Below are 26,339 nucleotides of genomic sequence, written 5' to 3'. Positions count from 1 at the left end.
ATGATAAGTGTCCCAAATTCTATGTCATATAAATGAATATTTACTTAATTAGTATATTTCTTGCAATTAAAAAGAATAAACGATTTGTATAATATCTTTGGAAAACTTTCTGTATTTTTGAGGAAAGCCCAATTAGCCTTATTTACTTTTAAGGTTTGGTGATCATTTCTCTTACTTGTCCATACGTGCCAGTAATTATTTCCAAAGTACTTATCATAATCTCAGATAACTTTTTGTTGAAATTTTGCTATAACTCTTTGCTTCGCTTATCCTTGTGTTGTCCTTTCTAGGGATATCATGAACAATAAAGTGTTTTACCAGCATCCTAATCTCATGAGGGCGCTTGGGATGCACGAGACAGTGATGGAGGTCATGGTGAATGTCCTTGGAGGCGGAGAGTCCAAGGTAAAGGAAACCCTTTAGTTCTTGGGATGCCATTTGCTACAACCTCCTAGAGTACATTCAGTGTGTATTCTTGATGTGGATTTTGTAAGCCCTCTTAGGACTGTTTTTTTTAACAATCCCTTACAGATTGAGAGGTTGCTGTGCTTCTACCCCTGTGGGGGTGTCACCCCGACAGGATCCACAGGTGATTGGTTCCAGGACCTTAGTTCAGATACCAAAATCCACAGATTCTCTGGTCCCTTAGGTTAAATGCTGAGTATTTGTGTAAAACCTATGCACATTCTCTCATATACTCTGAATCATGTCTAGATCACTTATAATACCTAATATAAATGCTATCTAAATAGTTACTGGCACATAGCAAACTCAGGTTTTGCTTTTGAGAACATTCTGTAATTTTTGTTTTTTGGTTGAATCTGTAGATGTGTAACCTGGAGATAAAGAGGTCTGACTGAAGTTTTTTCTTTGATATTGATAATTTGCTTGAAAAAGTGAACATGTTAGTCACTTAGTTGTATCTGACTCTTTGTGATCCCCTGGACTATAGCCCACCAGGCTTCTCTGTCCATGGAATTCTCCAGGCAAGAATACTGGAGTGGTTGCCATCCCCTTTCCAAGGGGATCTCCTGACTCAGGGATCAGACCCAGGGATTGAACCCAGGTCTCCTGCATTGCAGGCAGATTCTGCACCATCTGAGTCACCAGGGAAGCCTGATAATTTGTCTAATGCCATGTAACTTGCTATTTTCTATATTATTCTCATTTAGAAGATATTTAGAAACTATAACAGTTAATTGTATGCTAATTTTTATAAAATTAAATACATTTCCATCACATTCAAAGTCCATAACAAAAACATGCTCTCCAGACCCAACCGTTTCCTTGATTCAGACAACAATTGGTTCCACTGAATTCCTGAGTCCATATTTCTCACACTCAGACTCTTGGTTAGACAAACTTATAAAGATATTTATAAAATATTCTGATTAATAAGAACTTGGAGTCTTTGAGGATTATCCATGGTATACTAGAATAAGATCTAGATGTCAAGGGAGATATATTTGCTGGGGCCCAGCAGGCAGACCTTCCAGGAATGGTATTCATCACAGGAGACAAGTCATGTGCCAGTCAGGGAAGATCTGAACTCCTGGAATCTTAATACAACAACAACGCTGATGATAAGAACATCCTATTACGTGGTTCCAAATATTAAACTGGGTATTTTTAACAAAATGCCTCATTGAACTGTCCTTCCTTTGCCTAAAGTAGATATTATTATCCATGTTATTCCAATTTTGCAGACCAGAATCAGTGAGATTGTTTAATTTTCCGAGGAAGCACAGCTAATAGCGGGCGTCAAGAATCACAGTTGAGCCTGCCTGAATCCTAAAGTAGGCTCATGCTACCTTTAAGTATAGGGCTGTAGATTAATTCCATATCAAACCACTGACAGTAGTTAGGTTTCCTGTTAGTGCCAGGCTTGATTTTTGGTAGCTCTAGGACTAGGTGAGCCCTCATCTGGACATTCAGAGGTCTTCAGTACCCGAAGCTTGGTAGACATGGGCACACATGGGTGCTCAATCTGATTGACACTTCAACTTCAGAACTCACTATTAGCAAAGATTCTTTACTTTCCCAGCTAACTAAATGTTCTTTATGTAGGAAATCACTTTTCCGAAGATGGTGGCCAACTGTTGCCGTTTTCTCTGTTACTTCTGTCGTATAAGTAGGCAGAATCAGAAAGCTATGTTTGATCATCTCAGTTATTTACTGGAAAACAGCAGTGTTGGTCTTGGTAAGTAAATGTATGACTTTCATTGAATCTTTAAGATAAAAGGGATATACAAACTGGATTTTAAAACTAAACTTTAAACTATTTTGAATCGGTACAATGTGCATTGTATTTAGAAATGAAATTCTATGTGAAATTTTTATATGGGACTCAGAGTACAATTCAGGTTTTGTTCCATCTTTGCTTTAATTAACAGCCTCACCAGCTATGAGAGGTTCAACACCACTGGATGTGGCAGCAGCCTCGGTGATGGATAATAATGAACTAGCTTTAGCTTTGCGGGAGCCAGATCTGGAAAAGGTAGGCACAATCTCGGCCTGCTGTGCTTGTGTGAATTACAGTTGTTTATAGTTGTTTCTCAAGATATTTAGCTATAAATAGTTATAACTACATGTTGTTATAACTATAATATACTATGTATTATAAATATGTTACACTTATATGTAATAGACTTCCCTGGTGGCTCAGACAGTAAAGAATCTATCTGTGCTGCAGGAGACATGGGTTTGATTCCTGGGTTGGGAAGATTCCCTAGAGAAGGGAATAGCTCCCCACTTCAGTATTCTTGCCTGGAGAATTCCATGGACAGAGTAACCTGGTGGGCTAGAGTCCCTGGAGTTGCAAAGAGTCAGACACGATTGAGTGACTAATACACTATATGTTATATATAATACATACTATTATGTGTAATATAATTTTAAGTTATAAAGAATAAGAAATTTAAGATATTTTCTCCAATCACATGCATTTTTGTTTGGAAAGAAAATCAACTTTATATTCTTGGATGTTTATGTCCTTTCACAATAATTTGCTGTCACTTTTACTTTATGCATTTTTACTTTCTTAAAAGGTTGTTTTAACATCTCATGTATATAATTTATATCACACAAGTTTGCATGTTATAGTGCATGGTATTACTAGTATACTAAAGGCTGTACACTCTAAATATGGATAGATTTCCCCTATATTTTAATTGTAGTTACATTCTAAATAAGTCTACCTGAGCCTCCCCTGCAGCCAGAGTGAGTCTCTTGAAAGTTTCATGTTAATCTTCTGCCCACAACCTTCTAGATTTTCTTTATCACTTTGAGCAACAGTAAAAGGCATGTGAATAGTTCCTATCCTATCTGAATATCACGTATTGTCTTACTTCATTTCTTGCCACTCTCCAGTTATTATTGCTCCAGCCATACTGGTCCCCGTGCTGTGACTGGAACTTGCCAGGTCTGCACCTGCCCTAGGGCCTTGGTCCTTGCTGTTCTCTCCATCTGTAGTACTTTTTCACCAGATGTCCTCATGGCTCTTTTCCAGAAATCCTTCTAGTCATTGCTCCAAAGTCACCTTTCTACTCTTCCATATCTGTGCTATCATTTAAATATTTATGGTTTAAAATTATATTTAAAATCTATATGTATTTTTCAAAATCTACTTCTTTGTATAATATAAGGCCAATGAGCACAGGGCTTTTTTTTTTTTTCTCTGTCACTCTCCACTTTTTTTTCCAGTCAGTGCATAGCTGTTGAAGGCATTAAAAAGTGGATTCTTCCTCAAATCCTTCTGATGTGCTAGTCAAGCATCATGTAGCTTTGCATCTCTGAATAACCTCTGGAACATTTTTTCCCGTATATAATCCGAAATATTTTTATCTACACACTGATAAAATGGCTCGTATTTTTTTTTTAAGTAGACAGTGCTGAATGCTGAGTAGGCTTTGGAGCAACTGGACCACTCATCTATTGCTTGTTGGGATGAAAAATGGTTAGTCAGTTGGAAAACAGTTTGGCATTATTTTTAATAAGTTAAATATTCACTTATCATAAATATATGTAGCCTTTCCAGTACTAGGTATTTACTCAATAAAAATATCAATGTATGTCTCTACAAAGATGTGTACATGAATATTGATAATGATTTTACTCACCTGAGCCCAAAACTGGAGACAACTCAAAAGTCCATCAGCTGGGAAAAAAAAAAAAAAAAAACTGGGATATTTACATAAGTAGCAAAATGCCATGATTAGGCTCTAAAAAGGAGTGGATTGCTGACATGTACTCTAACATGAATGAATCTCAAAGTCATTATTCTGAATGAAAGAAGCCAGACTCAGAAAGATCCACGTGTGTGACTGCATGTATCAGTGTCCTAGAACATGCAAACTAGTCTGTAGTGGCAGAAAACAGGTGATCAAGACCTAGGCTTGTAGGGAGGGATGAACTCCAAAAAGCATGGGATCTGAGAAGTAATGGAAACACTTTGCATCTTGACTGTGGGTGTTCGTACAGATGGATAAATCTCTCAAAGCTCATTGAATTTATACTTTAAATAGATGAGTTTATTGTATATAAATTATACCTCAGTAAGGATGATATAAAATATTTTTAGCTGTATTATGTGTTTATTTTTAAGACTGACTTTACTTGTGACTGAGCTGGATGTAGGTTTTTTGTTTTTTTTTGATAAGTTGCTTCTCTTACCATCTGCTTTAGGGATTTCTTTTTAAAACTGATTCTGTGATGAAATCTTGTAGAGGATCAATATTCACATAAGATGGAATATTTTAAAAGACCAAGCTAACCAGAAATTTTAATGTGTTAAGTTTAACAATACAGAAAGCTAGGGAGTGTTACCCCAAACTTTATAGATAGTAAACTCATGGCTCAGGACACTGGGCCATGATACATGGCTCATGATAGACCAAGTCCTAAGGCAGGCCAGATTTGAACCTAAAGATATTTGACTCTAAGCTTCTCTAAGCTTTAGGTTTCTCTACCTCTCTAGGGTGTCCTCTCACACACACCCATCCCCCATTAAACTGATACTTTAGTTTGGGAGTAATTAACTTCTTTAAAACATCATTATATCTCAGGTGGAACTTTCAATATCTCAGATGGATTCAGGTTTTACATTGGGCCAGAGATCACTAGGCATTTTTGAAGTTTATCAATATTACAACTCTTGTGGGTAAAAGTCTCCGATGATATGAAATTTAGGGATATTTTTCTTTCATGAAGTTGCTTCGTAAACATTTTTACTGTGACAGTACCTTGTTATGATTTGTCAGTATTTCTTGATTTCTATGGCTTTATTACAGAGAGTTCATGTAGATGGTCATGAGATTAAAATGAACGTGTTTCTGCAAGTGATTTTTAAACCATCCTTTGCGGATATAATTTACCATGTCCAGTGCAAGCATCTGTATGAGTTCTCACCCCATGGATGATGCTTATGCTTATCTTCTCTGTTCTAGGTGGTTCGATATTTGGCTGGTTGTGGACTGCAGAGCTGCCAGATGCTAGTGTCAAAGGGTTATCCGGACATTGGGTGGAATCCAGTTGAAGGAGAGAGATATCTTGACTTTCTCAGATTTGCTGTCTTCTGTAATGGTAGGATGACTCTCGCAGGGTCTTTTAAAAACATTATTTTAAAACTTAAAAAATAAAAAGTATAAAATAATGAGGTATCCCAGCATTTTCACGAAGGAAGTAAATAGTAGTAAAGAAATTGACTATTTTGTAATCATTAAGTTTTTTCCCAGTAATCATTTATTTAAAAATATTTATTTTGATACATGCTAGGCTTTCATTATTAAATTAAAAAGTTTAGGCACTTAGATTCTTGCTGTTTATATCGTTAGACTCTAATAATAGCTAGAATCTTCACTCCATGTAACAAATTAACAAAAATAAATAGTTTCTGTCTCCATCATGCTTTTCTTTACTTTGAAAAGGTTCGGTGAAAGAAGAGAGCTTTCCTGTGTTTTATGTACAGAACCATAGTCATTTGGGTTGGACTTTGACTCTGCTACTGCCTTATTTGATTTTAGTTATTTTTCTTCAAATGTAAATGAATTAGTGTAACGTTGTTTCCTCTGAACTTTCACATAGTCAGTGTTTGTTTTCTCCTGTTTCCCATTTGATCCCAGGGGAAAGCGTGGAGGAGAATGCCAATGTCGTGGTGAGATTGCTCATCCGGAGGCCTGAGTGTTTCGGTCCCGCCTTGAGGGGGGAAGGTGGGAATGGCCTGCTCGCAGCCATGGAAGAAGCCATAAAAATAGCCGAGGATCCCTCTAGAGATGGTCCCTCACCAACTACCGGATCCAGCAGGACCCCGTAGGTCAAATATACATGCACACTCTTAAAGTTCACTGATACTACTTGACTTTTAGTTTTACAAAATAAATTTTTGTTTTCTTAATTGTAGTATAATACTCCAGACTCAGGATTTCTCCCCGTGAAAATCAAATGTGTTTTGGGAGAAGGGATGGAATTCGCTGCTGGAATAGGGTGAATGAGCAAAGAGACATCAGGAATATTGTGTGGATTTAGTAAAAAGAAATTGAGATTGTAGAAGGAGATGTATTTGTGAATTTTCTTAAGGCTCTATGGCTTAGTGAGTTATTACAAAAGATGACAGATGAGCCTTTAAAGTTAGAGTTTACTGGGAGGATACCTGGAAAGAGTTTTCATGATATTTGTAAGTGAGAAAGAGGCCTTTAGCAAGAGAATGGGGACTTAATTAAACTGGTATATTGGCAAAGTAAAGAAAAGGGGATGTTGTCATTTTGAGGAATAAAGCGCTTTGTTTAGGTCTTGGTGATGATAATAGGAGGCAGTGACTAACTTACATTTCTCCATAGTATATGTTGTTAACTCACTTCCAGCAATAAGTTCACCCAGGCATGTTGCCCCCCACCTTTTTTTTGCCACATCACGTGACATTTGGGATCTTAGTTCCCCAACTAGAGATAGAACCCGTCTCTCCTGCAGTTGAAGTGTGGAGTCTTCACGACTGGACCACCAGGGAAGTTCAAGCTTCCTATTCTTTTAACCTGTGGAGTTGAGTGTCCTGCATGGGGTACATGTAACCACACTGCTAGCACTGTTGGTAGAGATATAACAGATAGGCTTCAGATAGGCTTAGTGGAGGAAAATTTCCAAGCAGAGAAGCTGTCCTGCAAATCCTGGTTTTCCCACTTAAAGTTCTGGGATAAGTGTTCCAGGATGAGAGCACTCCAAAATCATGTTATGTATTTATCAGTTAGTTGTTGACCAACTAGGGATCCCTTAGTTTTTCTAAGTAGTAGAATGTACATCAAGAGCTTGCTGGTCAAGTGTCACGTGAGTGGGTGTGCACTTGAGAGCTTTGAAGACAGCCTTGCAGGCCAGGAACAATATTGTCAACAAGTCTTCCTGTCACTCTGCAGACAGTTAAGTCCAGCTGAGGCAGCTGTCTGCCAGGCCTCCAAAGGGAAGAATGAGATGATCTTCCAAGGCCATCCAGATTTATCTCTAATCAAAGAGATAATGAAATATTTATGTTTTTCATGTCATATTACTTGGGAGCGGGTGGTTGGGCAGAGTAAACAGAAATCACGTTTATGAAGTACTCTTGGAAAACCACTGTTCTGGGAGTTCTGTAGGACAGATCTTTATCACCCTTTCTCTAATTGTGTGTTGTATAGAAAATCAAATTTACCACTTCCATCCATCAGTTATTTTCTTTGTTAATATCCTGTTTGCCAGTGGAAATAAGCAGAAACCATCAAATTAACAAGTCTACTTTTTCCTTTCGAAGGATGTTTAATATTAAAGCTCCCACACATGTGTTCTTGGTGATAGAATCTCAAATCGTATCTTTAACCCATTTTTTTCTTTTAGAAATGATAAGCTGTTTATTAAAATAAATGTGAAAAGTGTCAGAGGAGGCAGAACTAATTACCATGCTGGTCCCGTTTGTTTGAAAAGTATGTAATAAGTCTAAAATGTTACTTTATTATCCTGTTTGCTTTTCTTTGTTTCTTTTGAAAAATCCATGAAAGTGATACAGAAGAGGAAGAGGATGATACCATCCACATGGGAAATGCCATCATGACCTTTTATGCAGCTTTGATTGACCTGTTAGGACGCTGTGCTCCTGAAATGCATGTAAGTGTCTTGGAGTTCAGGAGCAAAAATCCTGGCTTATCTCTCTCTGTTAAGAGATCCATCACTGACGAAGAGCACAAAACATCCAAAACCAGTAATCTTCATGCTCCATTAAAAATAATAGCTGCAGCATAATTGCTGAACAAGTGTTTGTTTAGTTGGAAATACCTTGGTTATAAAAATTAGTAATGAGATTTCAGTATGATTCATTAATAGAATAGTCAGTTTCTAATGTATCTCTAAAACTCATATAAGACTTCCCACACTCTAAGAGGGAAAGAGCATATTTTTTCCTATATGATGTCCTTTCCTGTTTTAGTGTATGCATAAAGCACTGCTCCTCTCAAGAATTATTTCCTTGCTATATAGTATTTAGTCCTTTTGAAGGAGCTGCTATGAGCTGACCATTTTTTTAAGGGAAAGTAGGAATAGGAGCAGGTTAGGGGAAAGGAAAGAGCTATTGATTATTAATAGTTTTCATATGTAATTGAAATTTGTGGAATGATTCTCTGTGAGACATTCTGATATTTTATACTTCTTTCTGTTTTTCCCCATTGTATTAATTTTAAAAATGCTAGCCAGGGTCCATGAAATTAGCTTCATGATCTGTTGATGGGTGGGAAACAACCAGACTTTGTAGCAGATGGACCAGTGCTATGGAGGAAGGCAGATATACTTCTGAGTGCTCTGAGCATGAAGCCAGAGTGCCTGTTAAATCACCTTTCTCCCCACCCTTCAAATGTTCGGTTTCAGGCAGGCTTTGTTTGCTTCTGTCTTTTTTCTCTCACACCCATAAGTTAAAAAGTTCTTGCTTTCTGGATGTAATCTTTTGTTGTGAATAGAGAGGAATTGCAGGGTGGAGAAATATTAGAATGTTGGAAAACCTGGAGTCTGAATTTTTGTACGAACTTGCCGCCAGTGAGTTTTTCATTATAGTACATAGGACTTGATTGTTAAAAAATGGTGTGTTGGGAGTGATTTCAGACAAAAACCTTTGTGCTGACAATATGTGTTCTTTCCCTATTAAAGCAGATGATCAAAGGAATCACAAGAGAAATAATGCTAGTAAATAGCAGATTCTTATTCTACTATATTAAAGTGAAGAAAAACTAAGTGACTTAATAAGGGGCTACTCTTGGCATTTCTGAAAGCTGTTCATCTTCAGCCACCGTTAACTGAGGGGTCTCCTAGGTGTTAGAAATTGTCTGTGTTTCACACCCTGCAGTGAAGGAACAGATGACTCCCTGGCTCTGGAAGCGTCCAGTCTGTTTCAGAGACTGGCTGAGACCTGTCACCATGACAGATCCACATTCTTCATAGGTATTTTATTAGCCAGTGGAGGTCTAACGCAGTGGTCTCCAAGCTTTTTGACACCAGGGATGGGTTTCGTGGAAGACAGTTTCTCCATGGATTGGGGAGAGAGGGATGGTTCGGGAATGATTCAGGTTCATTGCATTTATAGTACACTTTATTTCTATTATTATTACATTGTGATATATAAGGAAATAATTATACAACTCACCATAATGCAGAATCAGTGGGAGCCTTGATCTGGTTCTCCTGCAGCTAGACGGTCCCATCCTGGGGTCATGGGAGACAGTGATACCTAAAGTGAGTAATGAGGAGCAAGTGTAAATACAGATGAAACTTCACTGGCTTGCCCCTCCTCTCACCTCCTGCCATGCAGCTCGGTTCCTGAAGGACCAGTAGAACACTGGGGACCCCAGGTCTAACAGACCAGCTAGCATCCACGTTCATCGTCTTCCCCCATTAAAACCCATTCCTGGGAGAAATCAGTGTGGACCATAGGTATAGATACAGTTACATTTTCATCACAAAACAAGGAAGAGACTAAAGAAGTCATAAATATTAGTATGTTTTCAGAGCCTAGAGATAATAATTTTTCCCTTTGTATGATTGCTCATTTTATGGATAGATATGTATATGTAATTTTGGAGGGTAAGCATTCATAGACTTATCAGGCTTAAAATACTGGGTTGGCCAAAAAGTTCATTTGGGTTTTTCTGTAAGATGGTATGGAAAAATCCATGAACTTTTTGGCTAATCCAGTATTTTATACCCCAAAGAAGATAAAACCTATTGTTCTAATGGATGTACCTCTTGGCCTAGACTGCAATATATGACTCATATGTGTTGAAGTCAATGAAACTGGTGTGGGCAAGTAAATATCTGTCTGTAAGCCTGAAGTGGCAATTTCTTAGAGAGGTTCAACTTCATTATTTATTTTTAATTAAATTTAAAAAATTAAAGTATAATTACTGTATTATATTAGTTTCACATGTGAAACATAGTAATTCAAGATTGTTACAGGTTACACTCTTAAGTTATTATAAAATACTGGCTATATTGTCTGTGCTATATAATATGTCCTTGTATCTTATTTATTTTATATATAACAATTTTATCTCTTAATTCCCTCATGCTCTCTTACCCCTCCACCCTTCTTTCTTCCCACTGGTATCCACTGTGGATACCAATCCACAATTATAGAGATCACTATACAATCCACAGTTATAGAGGTCTCTATAACTGTGGTCTCTTTCTGTTTTTGTTACATTTGTTCACTTGTGTTTTTTTTTTTTTTTTTTTAGATTCCACATACAATGATAACATACAGTATTTGTATTTCTCTGTCTGACTCATTTCACTAAGGATAATATGCTCTAGAGTATCCAGGGTATATATAATACATAATAATAATACAATAATATATATTATATATACACTACAGCTTTATCCATTCATCTGTGGATGGACACTTAGGTTGCTTCTGTATCTATGCAATTATAAATAATGCTTCTGTAAATGTTTGGGTACATATATCTCTTCAAATTGGTGTTTTTTTCTTTGGATATATACCCAGGAGTGAAATTGCTGGATCATAGAGTGGTTCTGTTATTGAAGAGATCTAATTTTGTGTGTAATTAACAAAAAATTATTTCAGACTTAGATTCCCATTCTTTCACTTTTTCAGATACAGTTAGAACATTGATTTCACACAGTATTCTTCATTGCTTTGTTTTTCTGCCTGTAGTTGATTCATGCTGCCAAAGGAGAAGCCATTAGAATCAGGTCTATTTTGAGATCTCTGATTCCACTGGGAGATTTGGTGGGAGTAATCAGCATCGCTTTTCAGATGCCCACAATAGCCAAAGGTAAGGCAGTCTTCCATCTTTGTAATTCCATAGGATATTGGATGATGTGATGGTGGCTCAGATGGTAAAGAATCTGTCTGCAGTGCATGATACCTGGGTCCAGTCCCTGGGTTTGGAAGATCCCTGAAGGAAAGCATGGCAACCCACTCCCATATTCTTGCTTGGAGAATCCCTATGGACAGAGGAGCCTGGCGGGCTGCAGTCCATGGCATCAGAAAGAGTCGGACAGGACTGAGTGACAGAGCACAGGGCATTGGATGATGTGTTATTTTCAATAATGTCATTAGTACTCACAGTTTCTTTCCTTGCAGCACAGTACAATTACATGTTTCTTTTAAAAAATGAACCACAAAGTACATTATTCTATAAAATATTTTCTGTAGTCCTTGTTTTTAAACAGCTGTGTTTCCAATGGGATTTTATTCTTTTTCATGTGACATTGCAGTTTCCAGAGAAGAGGAAATAGACACCTCAACTGTCTGTCTAATATTTCTCCTGGAGTTCTTTGGTCCTCCATTGTTTACTATCTTTCTTGACAGAAATACTTTAATTCACTTTTTTTGATAGTTTTCATGGACATTTTCTTTCTGTTTTTTTAAAGATTTTTTTTTATGTGGACCATTTTTTAAGTCTTATTAAACTTGTTACAGTATTGCTTCTGTTGTTTATGTTTTGGGTTTTGCTGCATGAGACATACAGTATCTTAGCTCTCTGACCAGGGATCGAACCTGTACCTTCTGCATTGGAAGGTGAAGTCTTAACCACTGGACCACCAGGAAAGTCCCATTCATGGTCACTTTCTCATAATGCTTTTTTTCCCCCTAAAACAATGGTCATAGCTTTTGACTTAGGGATTTAAAAATCCCCAGCATGTTCAAAGAAGTAGTCTTTTTAAGACTAAGGAGAACATATTTTAAAAAGATTTCATTTTCTCTATTTTGACCCAACATTTATTATTTTTTTTTACAACATGCCATTTTTGGTTTAGAAGCTGCTTAGGCAATGGCACCCCACTCCAGTACTCTTGCCTGGAAAATCCCATGGGCAGAGGAGCCTGGTGGGCTGCCATCTGTGGGGTTGCTAAGAGTTGGACAAGACTGAGCAACTTCACTTTCACTTTTCACTTTCATGCATTGGAGAAGGAAATGGCAACCCACTCCAGTGTTCTTGCCGGGAGAATCCCAGGGATGGGGGAGCCTGGTGGGCTGCTGTCTCTGGGGTCTCACAGAGTTGGACACGAATGAAGTGACTTAGCAGCAGCAGCATGATTAGTTTACAGCATTAATTCAAAAGCATACAAAATAAAATCAACAGACTCTGAATATAAATACCGAGAAACTGTGGCTCCTCATGCCCCTGCCTGGGTCTAAGGAGAGGATGGGAGGGGGCAGCCCAGGAGGGATGGAGTGAGGGGTGGTAATAAGGTCCCAGTCCTCTCTCACACTGAGCCTCTGTCATGCCCCAGACTACAGCACATGGTCTGGGCCAAAGGCCTAATTCCCTGTTGGTATTTATAATTCACTCTGCCTAATATAAGAAGATACAAGCAGTTACTGAAGGCACCTAAAAGATATGTTAGACCCAAATTATACTTTATTTTCCCTTATTCCAATTGAGGTTTTGTTCAATTTTAAAGACTTTATCGGATATTGTTACATATGTCATTTTTAAAAAGTGTTTATTTGTTTATTTGCCTGGGTCGGGTCTTAGTTGCAGGGTGCCTGATCACTGTTGCATCATGTGGGATCTTTCATTGCGGTGCAGGGACTGTCTAGTTGTGGCACATGGGCTCAGTAGTTGTGATGTGGAGGCTTAGTTGCTCCACTGCATGTGGGATCCTAGTTCCTGGACCAGGAATTGAACCCACGTCCACTGTGTTGCAAGGCAGATTCATAACCACAAGACCACCAGAGAAGTCCCATTTATATATTGCTTTTATAGCCAACCAGCCCATCCTAAAGGAAATCAGTCCTGGATACTTACTGGAAGGACTGATGTTGAAGATGAAACTCCAATACTTTGGCCACCTGTTGGGAGGAACAGACTCATTGGAAAAGACCCTGATGCTGGGAAAGATTGAAGGCAGGAGAAGGGGATGACAGAGGACGAGATGGTTGGATGGCATCACCGACTCAATAGTCATGAGTTTGAGTAAACTCTGGGAGTTGGTGATGGACAGGGAGGCCTGGTGTGCTCTGCAGTCCATGGGGTCACAAAGAGTTGGATACAACTAAGTGACTGAACAGAACTGATGAATTTAGACTGAAAATTGGATTAGATGAACTATGGACTGAGGTTCATGACATTGTACAGGAGACAGGGATCAAGACCATCCCCATGGAAAGAAATGCAAAAAAGCAAAATGGCTGTCTGGGGAGGCCTTACAAATAGCTGTGAAAAGAAGAGAAGCGAAAAGCAAAAGAGAAAAGGAAAGATACAAGCATCTGAATGCAGAGTTCCAAAGAATAACGAGAAGAGATAGGAAAGCCTTCCTCAGTGATCAATGCAAAGAAATAGAGGAAAACAATAGAAGGGGAAAGACTAGAGATCTCTTCAAGAAAACTAGAGATACCGAGGGAACATTTCATGCAAAGATGGGCTCAATAAAGGACAGAAATAGTATGGACCTAATAGAAGCAGAAGATATTAAGAAGAGGTGGCAAGAATACACAGAAGAACTGTAGAAAAAAGATCTTCACAACCCAGATAATCTCACCTAGAGCCAGACATCCTGGAATGCAAAGTCAAGTGGGCCTTAGAAAGCATCACTACGAACAAAGCTAGTGGAGGTGATGGAATTCCAGTTGAGCTATTTCAAATCCTAAAAGATGATGCTGTGAAAGTGCTGCACTCAATATGCCAGTAAATTTGGAAAACTCAGCAGTGGCCACAGGACTGGAAAAGATCAGTTTTCATTCCAATCCCAAACAAAGGCAATGCCAAAGAATGCTCAAACTACCGCACAATTGCACTTATCTCACATGCTAGTAAAGTAATGCTCAAAATTCTCCAAGCCAGGTTTTAGCAATATGTGAACCGTGAACTTCCAGATGTTCAAACTGGTTTTAGAAACGGCAGAGGAACCAGAGATCAAATTGCCAACATCTGCTGGATCATCAAAAAAGCAAGAGAGTTCTAGAAAAACATCTATTTCTTTGACTATGCCAAAGCCTTTGACTGTATGGATCACAATAAACTGTGGAAAATTCTGAGAGATGGGAATACCAGACAACCTGACCTGCCTCTTGAAAAACCTATATGCAGGTCAGGAAGCAACAGTTAGAACTGGACATGGAACAACAGACTGGTTCCAAATAGGAAAGGAGTACGACAAGGCTGTATATTGTCACCCTCCTTATTTAACTTATATGCAGAGTACATCATGAGAAACGCTGTGCTGGAAGAAGCACAAGCTGGAATCAAGATTGCTGGGAGAAATATCAATAACCGCAGATATGCAGATGACACCACCCATATGGCAGAAAGTGAAAAGGAACTAAAAAGCCTCTTAATGAAATTGAAAGTGGAGAGTGAAAAAGTTGGCTTAAAGCTCAACATTCAGAAAACGAAGATCATGGCATCTGGTCCCATCAGTTCATGGGAAATAGATGGGGAAACAGTGGAAACAGTGTCAGACTTTATTTTTGGGGGCTCCAGAATCACTGCAGATGGTGACTGCAGCCATGAAATTAAAAGACGCTTACTCCTTGGAAGAAAAGTTATGACCAATCTAGATAGCATATTCAAAAGCAGAGACATTACTGTGCCAACTAAGGTCCATCTAGTCAAGGCTATGGTTTTTTCTGTGGTCATGTATGGATGTGAGAATTGGACTCTGAAGAAGGCTTAGCACCGAAGAATTGATGCTTTTGAACTGTGGTGTTGGAGAAGACTCTTGAGAGTCCCTTGGACTGCAAGGAGATCCAACCAGTCCATTCTGAAGGAGATCAGCCCTGGGATTTCTTTGGAAGGAATGATGCTAAAGCTGAAACTCCAGTACTTTGACCACCTCATGCGAAGAGTTGACTCATTGGAAAAGACTCTGATGCTGGGAGGGATTGGGGGCAGGAGGAGAAGGGGATGACAGAGGATGAGACGGCTGGATGGCATCACTGACTCGATAGACTTGAGTCTGAGTGAACTCCGGGAGGTGGTGATGGACAGGGAGGCCTGGCGTGCTGCGATTCATGGGGTTGCAAAGAGTTGGACATGACTGAGCAACTGAACTGAACTGAAAGGAAAGTAATAATACCCCCTTCATACTGCTCTTGTGAATATTTTATGAGATTGTGTCTGGAACATTCTAACAGAGTAACTGACAACAGCACAGATGTCAAGAGTTGTTATTACTGTATTAACAATTATAGGAAGGAAGATACTGTTGTAAGGGCTGGAAATAATTTGATATTAGCCTTCAATTCAAGTTTCTTTAAAACACCTTTTATTCATTTTTATGATCAGATTCAGTCATTGAGTATGAATGAAAACAAATGTGACTTCATTATTTCAGGTTGGTATGGTCATGTATCATCTTTCTCAGGGGCCTGCTTTTTTTCAACATTTGCATCAGTGTTAAAAATTCTGTGATATAATTTGTGTACTCTTGCAGTGTATTTCAGCAGCAATTTGACATAATTATCCCATCATCAAACAGAAAATGTTTGTTCTCCAGTATTTTAAATTGGCACATAATTCCCTAATTCTTCATTTCAGTGATCCCAGCTATGAATCTATGGAGTTATACTAAGGAATTCACTCCACTATATAGGCATCAAGTGTTGACTGTTGATAGAGAAAATAATATGGGTCTCAAATATGTTTTACATGTTATTAAATGCTATTATGGTTAATGAAACATATTTCATTTGAAAGTCAAACTGGTTCATAGAGTTTTGTTCATTATTTTATACTTCTTTCAGCCATATATATGTAAATGATGTAAATGTACCATGATTATCACACAGAGTACCTGAGTCTTACTAATGTTTTAAAGAGGCTCTTGCTTTGAAAAGACTGCAAACCTTGCTTTACATATTAGCTTTTAGGATGTTTCCCCCTAGTTTTATAATTTGGATTATGGATGCCATTTTGTTTCCTTCTCAGAATCTGGCATAATACTCTGTCCTAATCACATACACAATTAACAAATGGATGCTAAAATAGCATTTAAATGACCTTGGATTTACAGTGCACTGCCATATCTCCTGCCCTTGCTTGAATAAATTAGGACAGAAAACCATTCAACTGATAACTTTATTTACAACATGAGCAGGCTGGAAAGTAGCCATTTGTAATCAATTTTCATGGATGGCATGGCCATTAACAGCAGCGTATCACCTTCTCTCTTTTAGATGGGAGTGTGGTGGAGCCTGACATGTCTGCGGGGTTTTGTCCAGATCACAAGGCAGCCATGGTTTTGTTCCTTGACAGGGTCTATGGAATTGAGGTTCAAGATTTCCTCCTCCATCTTCTCGAGGTTGGCTTTCTGCCAGATCTCCGGGCTGCTGCTTCCTTAGACACGGTAATGATTTGAACAAACGACTTCTGCAACTTTTACCTCTTCAGTCGCTGCCGTCTGATATTCTTTCACAGATATAGCCATTCATTCATTCATTGCCCCCACATGTTTATGGAGTGCCAATTTTTTAGGGTAGCAGAGAGTAAATAGAAAATAAGATAGACTATATCCTCAAGGAATTTACTGAATAGTGGAGAAAATGGACAACCTGAAGAGTACAGTAAGAATTCTGATCACTGCAATGGAAGACAGTCAGAAGTTTATATAACCCTAATTAGGGAGGTCACAGTGGTTCCTGTTCAACTTCTAAGTCGACATAAATAATTGTGCATCTCAATAAAAGCAATTAAAGCATTAGAAAGGTCTAGTGAGCATTGTTAAGTCTTTCCAACTACAGTATCACCCTGGTGTATTCATTTCTTAATGTACATATAGATTAAAATCTGTTTTGTGAGATCAGTAGCCCATGTCAGGAACCTGCCACCATCAGTGTAAATGTTCTACTATCTGAAACATTTTTGAAATAAGCTGGAATGCTAAACGTTAGTCTAGTAGTTGTTATAATACCTTGTTTTATTCTCAATTATATTTCTTGTTGATGTCAGAGGAAATCAGATCCTGAGTTGGCAATAGCTCCCACATGAAAACCGTGAGAGGAGAATCAGAAAAATGAAACTGAATTCTTTTTTATTTTTTTGGTTGTGTTCATGTGAGTTTCTGAATCCAAGTATTATAGATGATAACATGGTAAGACAGTCAACCTTTGATTGTTGATGCTGACCGACATGTGTATAAATACGATGAGTATATATACGACATGAGTATAAAGTGTTTGAAATTGACTGTGAGAATAAACTCCTTCCTTTTGCCTCTCCTAGTAAAGGGAGACTCTCCCACTCTTTGATATCATTAGCATCTTCATCTTTCCCTTTTCCCATCCTACCCTTGATATTTTATTATAGAACATGAACTTCTGTGGCTTTTTGAAGGGATAGATTATTATTTCATTCATTTTTATCTATTGATGAGCAGTCGAAAATCTGTTGTTTTTAGTGGTAAATGAAAAGCATATGAACCGCAGTTAAAGCTGTAACGGAGGAATCCATTTCCATATTACATACTTTTGGCAATTTCTGGAGAGTGAAATAACATGTCAACATGTATGATCCCTGTGAAAGTTGTCTCCTGACCAACGCAAATGACAGTCTCCTCTCCAATTCCCTTCCAGGCGGCCTTGAGTGCTACGGACATGGCCCTGGCCCTCAATCGCTACCTGTGCACAGCCGTGTTACCCTTGTTAACAAGGTGTGCTCCTCTTTTTGCTGGCACCGAGCACCATGCTTCTCTCATTGACTCATTACTTCACACGGTGTACAGGCTTTCTAAGGGCTGCTCACTTACCAAAGCTCAACGGGATTCCATAGAAGTGTGTTTACTCTCTATTTGTGGGTAAGTGGGCTGTGAAATCGATTTCATGTTTCTTTAAATGAGAGAATTTACTCTGTGGTCCTTGACAAATTGGTATGAATGTTAGCAACAATTTCTGGACCAAAAAATTAATTCATGTTAGTCATTGTCGTGTACCGAGTTATGCGTCTTACCAGAGCACTCTTGCTCCTGATCAAATTCAGGCGTGTTCCTCCAAGACTCTGTAGGTATCTAGCCATTGAATATGGTGTTGGACTGATGATGCTGTTCTGGATGTTGGTGGGTGAGGTTGTTGTGTGGGGAATCCCTTTCTGTGTTAGTGTAGGATTAACCTTTCAACTGTGTGTAATGGTTTTAACTCCTCTTCTAGAAGAGAAAAGAGAAAAAAGAGACTTATTAAAGGTAAAAAAAAAAAAATCTAGTGATATAGTAATAATAGGAAAGTATGACCTATGTTTGACAGTGATGAAAATCAAGGGTCTTACTATGAAAACCAGAAACATGTATCTTCTTTTGAAGTTCTGGCAAGTGCAAGTGACAATTTCTTAGACCCCTAACTAGGTTAATGGTTTCTTTCTAATAGACAGGAGCTCTTGGAGGTGAAAGCTTGCAGTCTGTCCAGAACATTGGTGAAGGAAGGATTTTCACTCACAGTAGAATGAGTGTGTGGGTGTAGGAGACAGATGGGACTGAGAGAGGTTAGAGATTCGTTCATAATCTTAGTTCCCCAACCCTACAATTCTGTGAAATGGAATCAAAACCTGTCTCACTGATTTTTTCAAAATATTAAATGAGGTCAAGCACTCGGGATTACCAGAATAATAAATGGTAACAGGGTGTTAGTTTTCTTTCCCTTCCTCCTCTGGCAAAATTTCTTAGTCTTTTTCTCTGCCTCTTGCTCCTCCACTCCCTCCTCTTTCTGCTTCTGATCTACTCACTGAGACCCTTCCCACTCATTGAAAAGAGAGAATAGAAGGGGCTGAAGAGGAACATCTGCTGTAGCAAATGAAGGTTGATTTTCAGATCAGGGAGCTAGAGATGAGTTTGAAATATAACCTTTTATGAAATTACATAACTCTCAGTTAATCTTTGAATTAGGAACACCTAAAATTAACATCATCTGAAAAGAAGTGTAGGTATAGGTTCTTGGGGTGTATAATCTGGTTTAATGAATTATCTACTTAGTTTAAACATTATTAGATATTCATTATTAAAATTAGCTTTGTTCCACCAGCCAATTGAGACCTTCTATGATGCAACACTTACTCAGAAGATTAGTATTTGATGTCCCATTATTAAATGAACATGCAAAGATGCCTCTTAAGGTAAGTACAGGAAATGTTTGTAGTTATTTGATTACTGGTACTCTGACTTTGTTTCTTATTACAATATGTACATTTCTTAAATTCATCATGTTTAATATTGGATGCTGGAAAATTTCTTCCAGTTATTGAAATGGACATATAAGTTGTATTTGTGTGTACATCAGCCTAAATAAACAAGTAATAAAAGGCCAGAGAAATCCTAAGATTGGTTTACTGTATGTCAGTGGAAATAGAAATCAGTGGAAAGAAAACAGGCCACAAGAAAAAGATGAGCCAATATATTCTTATATACCATGGAAACATGGTAATAGGCCTGGCCTAAAGTATTAACAACCTCAACGCATTAAGAATAGACTTTAAAAACAACATTTTCTAAGTCTGTAATCAAATGACAGTTTCCAAATATCATCTCATAAGGTTCAAAATAATCTTTATGTATATGCAGTTATGGGGTACCATAGAGTATAGAAAATTCCCTGACATATTTGCTTCCCAGCTTGGTTATTCTGTACAGGAAATGATCAAGTCTCATTCTGTCTTATTGATTTGGAATATTTTCTTGTCGTTGAATATCCCAATCCAGGCTGAGGATTAAGATGTTAGGTGTATACTAATAAATGATCTAGTGGCATGGTCTGTGCATGGAGGTCATTGTCCTGTAATGGGCTTTTTATAGCCTGGTAAGCATTATATTTATTTCTCATGGCCACACAGTAAAAGTGCTATACCAAGAGGTTTGAGATAAAAATGAGCCTCTATTTTTTGAGCTGCTATTTCACTAAACACACCTAGGTATTTAACAAAAACAATCTTTCTCTATGAAAATTAATTTTGGTTTAATAAATCTAGGGAAATTAATGAATTCTGTAAAGTAAATTCTGTCCTTTCTGAAAATCCCATTTTTACCTGGGATAGTGCATGTCACATAGAATTTTCTTGATACAAATGAGCTAGAAGATACCTGAAAAAAGATACAGGATCACTTTATGTGATAAAACTCTTTTGTATTATAGATAGTTCTATGTTATTCCAAGCAAATTAGATCTCATTATTTCATCATTTGAGATTCCGAAATTGTGTGTTTGTGTGTCTTGTAACTGAGAAGGATACTAAGCGAGAAAAAATATGTCTACAGTAAGATATGCAGTTAGTTTTAATAAGAGTAACTCTTATCAGTTTATTTTCCTTGTTAGATATAGGTAAGAGTCCAAAATGTATAGTTGCTTTATAAAGATCATTTTATTAATCTGGCAATTAGTTGTGACTATTTCCTAGTATATTAATCACGAATACATTATCCAAAGAGTTACTAAATAATGGAATCATAAAGTGTAATGATTAAGGATAGGCAGAGAGGAAGCAAAAATATCCAGAGTTATTGTCCCCTGAGAATGCGCATTTTAGGTGCTGTCCTCTGGGTCACCCTGACATCAATCACTTTGTGAAATGCATGGATTCCAGGAGATAACAAGTCATAAAATTATAAGTAAATGATAGCAACTAAAGTAGATCTCAGTACACAGATAGCCCAACAACCTCCTAAAGAATTCTTTTTGAGATAATTTGTGAAATTGGGTGTTTGGTCTTTATCTTGTAATCAGTGTTAAATCTTAAAGAGATATCCTATATAAGGTAATAGTATTTTCCAAAAGAATTCATATGGAATTGAGTAGTTTCCTTTCACTTGGCCTTGTCACATGGCATTAGAATGCCATTGGGAGGAAATGGAAACAAAACAAAACAAAACATTGAAGTATCTTTAGTTCAGTGCTCTTATAATTGTTTTCCTACCTAGCTGCTGACAAATCATTATGAAAGATGCTGGAAATATTACTGCCTGCCTGGAGGGTGGGGCAACTTTGGAGCTGCCTCAGAAGAAGAACTTCATTTGTCAAGAAAGCTGTTCTGGGGCATCTTTGATGCCCTTTCTCAAAAGGTAATTTACCCTGTCTCAAAAGGTAATTTAATCTTTTGTGGATTTATTTGTATCATAAAATAATTGAAAAACCATAGGTTCTTGGTAAGAAAGTGTTCCTAGAAGAATAGTGAGATGCTGCCTTTACTTATCAAGACTTGACATAGTTTTGTTTTTCTCTCTTTATAACGAATGTTGAGAATGCAATTTATATTGACTTTTCATAATCATGATGGTAACATGCTTCTTGTAATTACAACACTGTTTGACTTGAAAATGGCTAAGCATTGTAAGCAAATGATTCACATGGATTGACCAGTTTCTGGTATTTTTGGACTTATTTGGACTCAAACCCTCCCTCATCAGTCACCTCCCCAATCTTATAGAGCCTGAAGAAATCTTGTCAAATGTAAAAATGTTAAATATTAAAGCTCATAAAATTATAATATTCCAGTAGCCTTATTGACTTTTCTATTGACTCTGATACTATGGTGATTTAAATGTCTGCATTCACTCTTGCTTTATGTGCATGACATCCTCTAATATTTGCCATATTTGCAGTGAATGGTTTTGTACACTTTTCAGGAAACTGAAGCATAGTATTTCAGTGAAAATCAGAACATGTTTACTCTGCTTATGTTTAAATCATTAATCAAAATCAGTTTGAATTCCCAGACAGACATTATCAGATGACTGGAATAGTATAACAGAAGTTTGCTACATAATAGAGGAAGTTTATCTGTGATAACATGTGGTAGCTATATCTGAATACTTTTTCTTGTTGAATTGTGTTTGGGAAACTGAGTCCTTTTAAAACAATATGTAGAACGTATTTTTAGAAGAATTTGCAACTTTAAAAGTTAGCACTTTGAGATAACTTTAAAATAATTATTATTTTTGATTTTTTAAAAAATCTGTAAATACAGTTTAACTGTGTAACTAATATACTTTCCCTGGAAGTTTTGGTTATGCATTTTTCTTGTAAAAGTTCTTTCTCTGTTCAGAATTTTTTTTATACCTTGAAATACAAGGTATAAAATTAAAATTTCTTACTCTCTTGGTGTTATCCTTTGGGTGTTTTTTATATATAATCCTTATAGTGCGGTACAACAATAATCTGTAACTAGCTGTAATAAACTATAATTAATGTAGTCCTCGACTGAAATCATTTTTATGTTGTGAAAGCATATTATACACTTTGAATATTCAAGTTCACCTCACTTCACATATTGGAAAACAAACTTTTAGAGAAGCAAATATTTTATTCTTTTTATGATACAACTTCAGTAAAAAGCTTTAGTTTCTCTTATGTTTGGTGGGATTTAAGGCCTTATTTTCCATTTTCTAGAAAAAGAATCTTTGAGGGAACTGAGTTAGCTGAAGGTAATTCAGATTTTCTCCTACAACATCCTGTCAGTTGCAGTGCTCATGTTGACAACTTTTGCTAAGTTGTAATGGGATATTTATTTCTTTGGTCCTCCATTTCTTCCCAGAAATATGAACAAGAACTTTTCAAACTGGCACTGCCTTGCCTGAGTGCAGTTGCGGGAGCTTTGCCTCCAGACTACATGGAGTCAAATTATGTCAGTATGATGGAAAAACAGTCATCAATGGATTCTGAAGGGAACTTTAATCCACAACCTGTTGATACCTCAAAGTATGGACTCTTTCTATTGCAGCAGATTTTTATTGTAAATGATGTGTGAAGTCTGAAATTGAATAAGGTACTAAAGTGAACTTTCTCTCATCCATGCCCCCTTTGAATTGGTATCCTTTTAATAGGGGTCCCTTTACTTGATGAAATGATAGTAGTAATAATAATGGTTACATGAATACCAGAAATAGATAAGATGTACCTCCTAAGAGATATACTCATAACATCACCAGGATTCTCTGTATGTAACCACATGGTTATATCTATAATCATGAGAATCAAGAAAGGATATCAGTTATCTTTTTAGCTGAAGTTCTACCCTAAATGTTAAATCAGTAATTGCAGTCAACCTCTGTGTAGGGTCTTTGACTGGGATGCTTCCAGCATGCAGGCAAGGCTGTTTCTATGAGTAATGGGGCATCACTTCATCATCACTACATCTCAGCCAGGCCTGGGGTTAGCATTCAGTGTTCAGCCTCATAAAGTACAGCATGAGAGTGAAGGGAATATCAAATGAGAATATCTCTGCAAATTTTAGCGTGCAGTGAGGGTGCAGAGTGACAATCTCAACTACAGATACAATGTTACCTAACATTATGAAAGTTCTTCCATGGACCTGGTTGCATAAATTGTTCTGCAGATCAGGTGTTTGAGTATGTTAGGTGTTTGAGGTCTCAGCACTTTTGTTTTTGTTACCATCTTTAAATAGAATCATGGTTTTCCACTTGCAAAGAGGCTGCTCTTCATGCCACATTGTCTTATCCATTCTGTAGTCACTCAGCAAGATCAGTATTAGCAAGGTAGTCACTTGGTAGTTATCATCCACAGCATCTGAATTTGCTTGGGTGTTCAACTCTCAGGCCTCTTGTGTCCCCCCAGCTGGTTTAGCTTCCATAACCAGATCAAAATTTTGACCCAAGTGGTATGCCGTTAGTTTGATAATGCCTTAAATTTGCATGTTTGGTATTTGATGACAGTCCTGTGAGAAAAGACTCTACCCCCCAGTATTTGGCTTATGTGATTGATTGATCCTTTGTATCTCTTCTAAAGTAAGTAAACCAAAATGTCACATGTTCACATTCCTACATGGGTAAGTTTGTGGTTTGCTAACATACAATGTAATCCAGAATTTTCAAATAACATCAGAACTGTGTCATGGCTTTGATGTTGATTAATTGAATCCAATTAATGAGTAAATGCTGAGCATGTATATTAATTTACCTCAGTTTACCCCTTTGGGGGTAACAGATTAGGTTTGCATAGTGATATCAATAGTGTCTACATCTCTGTGATTTTTACATACTGTCTTTTAAATATGTGTGTGTCATAAAGTTCAATTACTAACTAATAACATATGAGAAAAGAACCATAAACCTCATTATATCAGGTTTTACTTATAATTCTATTCTCAAAGTTAACTGCATTAATAAGTTATTTTCATCAGTGAATGGAATTATATACATACTTAGGTTTTCATTAATAGATATATGTGGTAGTACCACATCTTTCATTTACCATCAGACTTGGTCACCAACTGCATGGACTTCATGTCTGTTTGAGAGATTAAATATTTATTTAAACATGAAAGAACTCAAGAAGAAATGTTATCAAAATCATAAAGCATGAATTGATTAAATGCTTTTCCCTGGACATGACTGAGCGACTGAACTGAACTGAACTGATAGTTCATATTTTAGAATTTATACATAGATCATTATCATTTAAAATCATTAACACATCACTGGTTGTATTCAATTAACTTAAAATTAATTTTAGTACATTTAAAAAATGTAACAGATCAGATTTCAGCAGCCTTTTTACCCATTTGTAGTTGTTGCAAAAGAGATTAAAATCAAAAAAGAATAACTTCAAAGAACCAATGTGAGAGTAAAGTATGTCTTTAAGCTCGTTATCTAACTATATCTTTATTCAAATTAAAAAAAAATTGGTGCAATCTATTGTCCTTTTCTTGCATACATTTAAATTATTTTTCTCATACTATGTAAAATTTTTATTGTGTATAATTTATATTAAGATATAAAGTATGAATAAATATAAGATGAGCAGATAGAACCTTATTCGCTTGACTTTTCTCATACTGTTTCTACCATATGGAAAAGTAATACCTTGTTAAACCAATTTTTTGACAGTTTTGCATTGAATGAAATATGAACAGTCATAAGCTGTGGGATAAATGATGAATGATTCCCTGAAAATCCTATGAAAATCAAACCTCTTTTCTTTGTTTTTCTCATAGTATTACAATTCCTGAGAAGTTGGAATACTTCATTAACAAATATGCAGAACATGCCCATGACAAGTGGTCAATGGATAAGGTAACAGTCAGAACCTCACATTCTAAATCATTAATGAACGTGCCTAATGACTGATTCTGGCTCACATATCTCTGACTATGCCAATTTTCTACTTTCAAGTGAGAGCATTAGATTAGGAAAGAACATTTACTTATGATTTGCTAATATAATATTTAGCCCTGCCACTGATGTACATAGGATACACCTATGAATAAGAATATTTGTGTTCATAAACAGCACAGTGTTAGAATAAGATGATGAAGGAGTAGGTGGGTGTGGAGTACATCTCTCCATGGATACATCAGGAATACACCTTCAAACACAGAAGCGCAGAAAGAATACTAGCTGAGAGCAGACAGGAGTACTTGACCAGAGGAAAAGAATATATAGACCCATGCAAAACTCGAGATCAAGCCCTGAGCCTTTGGAGTGGGAGCACTGACTCCAGGACTCTAGACTACCAGAGAAGTAGCGCTGCTGCTGCTAAGTTGCTTCAGTCGTGTCCGACTCTGTGTGACCCCGCAGATGGCAGCCCACCAGGCTCCGCCATCCCTGGGATTCTCCAGACAAGAACACTGGAGTGGGTTGCCATTTCCTTCTGCAGTGCATGAAAGTGAAAAGTGACAGTGTAGTCACTCAGTTGTGTCCAACCCTCAGCGACCCCATGGACTGCAGCCCACCAGGCTCCTTCGTCCATGGGATTTTCCAGGCAAGAGTACTGGAGTGGGGTGTCATCGCCTTCTCCGGAAGTAGCCCTAGGGAGTATCAAATAGTGAAAGCTCACACAAAGGAAACCACTTGAATACAAAACCTGGCATCACCCAACCACCATTAGCACCCTTTGTAGGACCCCTCATCTAAACAACGAACAAAACATAAACCCAGTT

General features: G+C 37.3%; 1 protein-coding gene across 1 annotated transcript in view; it reads left to right on the top strand.

Annotated features, from left to right (window-relative positions):
* Positions 1–26,339, top strand: part of LOC120865404 (ryanodine receptor 2-like) — an 803,227-nt gene that overhangs the window by 569,654 nt on the left and 207,234 nt on the right. The window contains exons 42-54 of the mRNA XM_040242681.1: positions 291–405; positions 2,068–2,200; positions 2,394–2,497; positions 5,445–5,580; positions 6,120–6,306; positions 8,016–8,121; positions 11,177–11,297; positions 16,649–16,818; positions 18,044–18,264; positions 19,478–19,568; positions 21,364–21,504; positions 22,977–23,140; positions 25,395–25,473. Of these exons, the coding sequence (XP_040098615.1) occupies positions 291–405; positions 2,068–2,200; positions 2,394–2,497; positions 5,445–5,580; positions 6,120–6,306; positions 8,016–8,121; positions 11,177–11,297; positions 16,649–16,818; positions 18,044–18,264; positions 19,478–19,568; positions 21,364–21,504; positions 22,977–23,140; positions 25,395–25,473 (1,768 nt within the window). The remainder of the gene's footprint in view (positions 1–290; positions 406–2,067; positions 2,201–2,393; positions 2,498–5,444; positions 5,581–6,119; positions 6,307–8,015; positions 8,122–11,176; positions 11,298–16,648; positions 16,819–18,043; positions 18,265–19,477; positions 19,569–21,363; positions 21,505–22,976; positions 23,141–25,394; positions 25,474–26,339) is intronic.

The sequence above is a fragment of the Oryx dammah genome, unplaced genomic scaffold (assembly GCF_014754425.2).
Source record: "Oryx dammah isolate SB20612 unplaced genomic scaffold, SCBI_Odam_1.1 HiC_scaffold_6, whole genome shotgun sequence".
Classification (NCBI taxonomy): Eukaryota; Metazoa; Chordata; class Mammalia; order Artiodactyla; family Bovidae; genus Oryx; species Oryx dammah.
The sequence above is the reverse complement of the archived record's forward strand: the minus strand, read 5'-3'. Positions and strand labels throughout refer to the sequence as shown.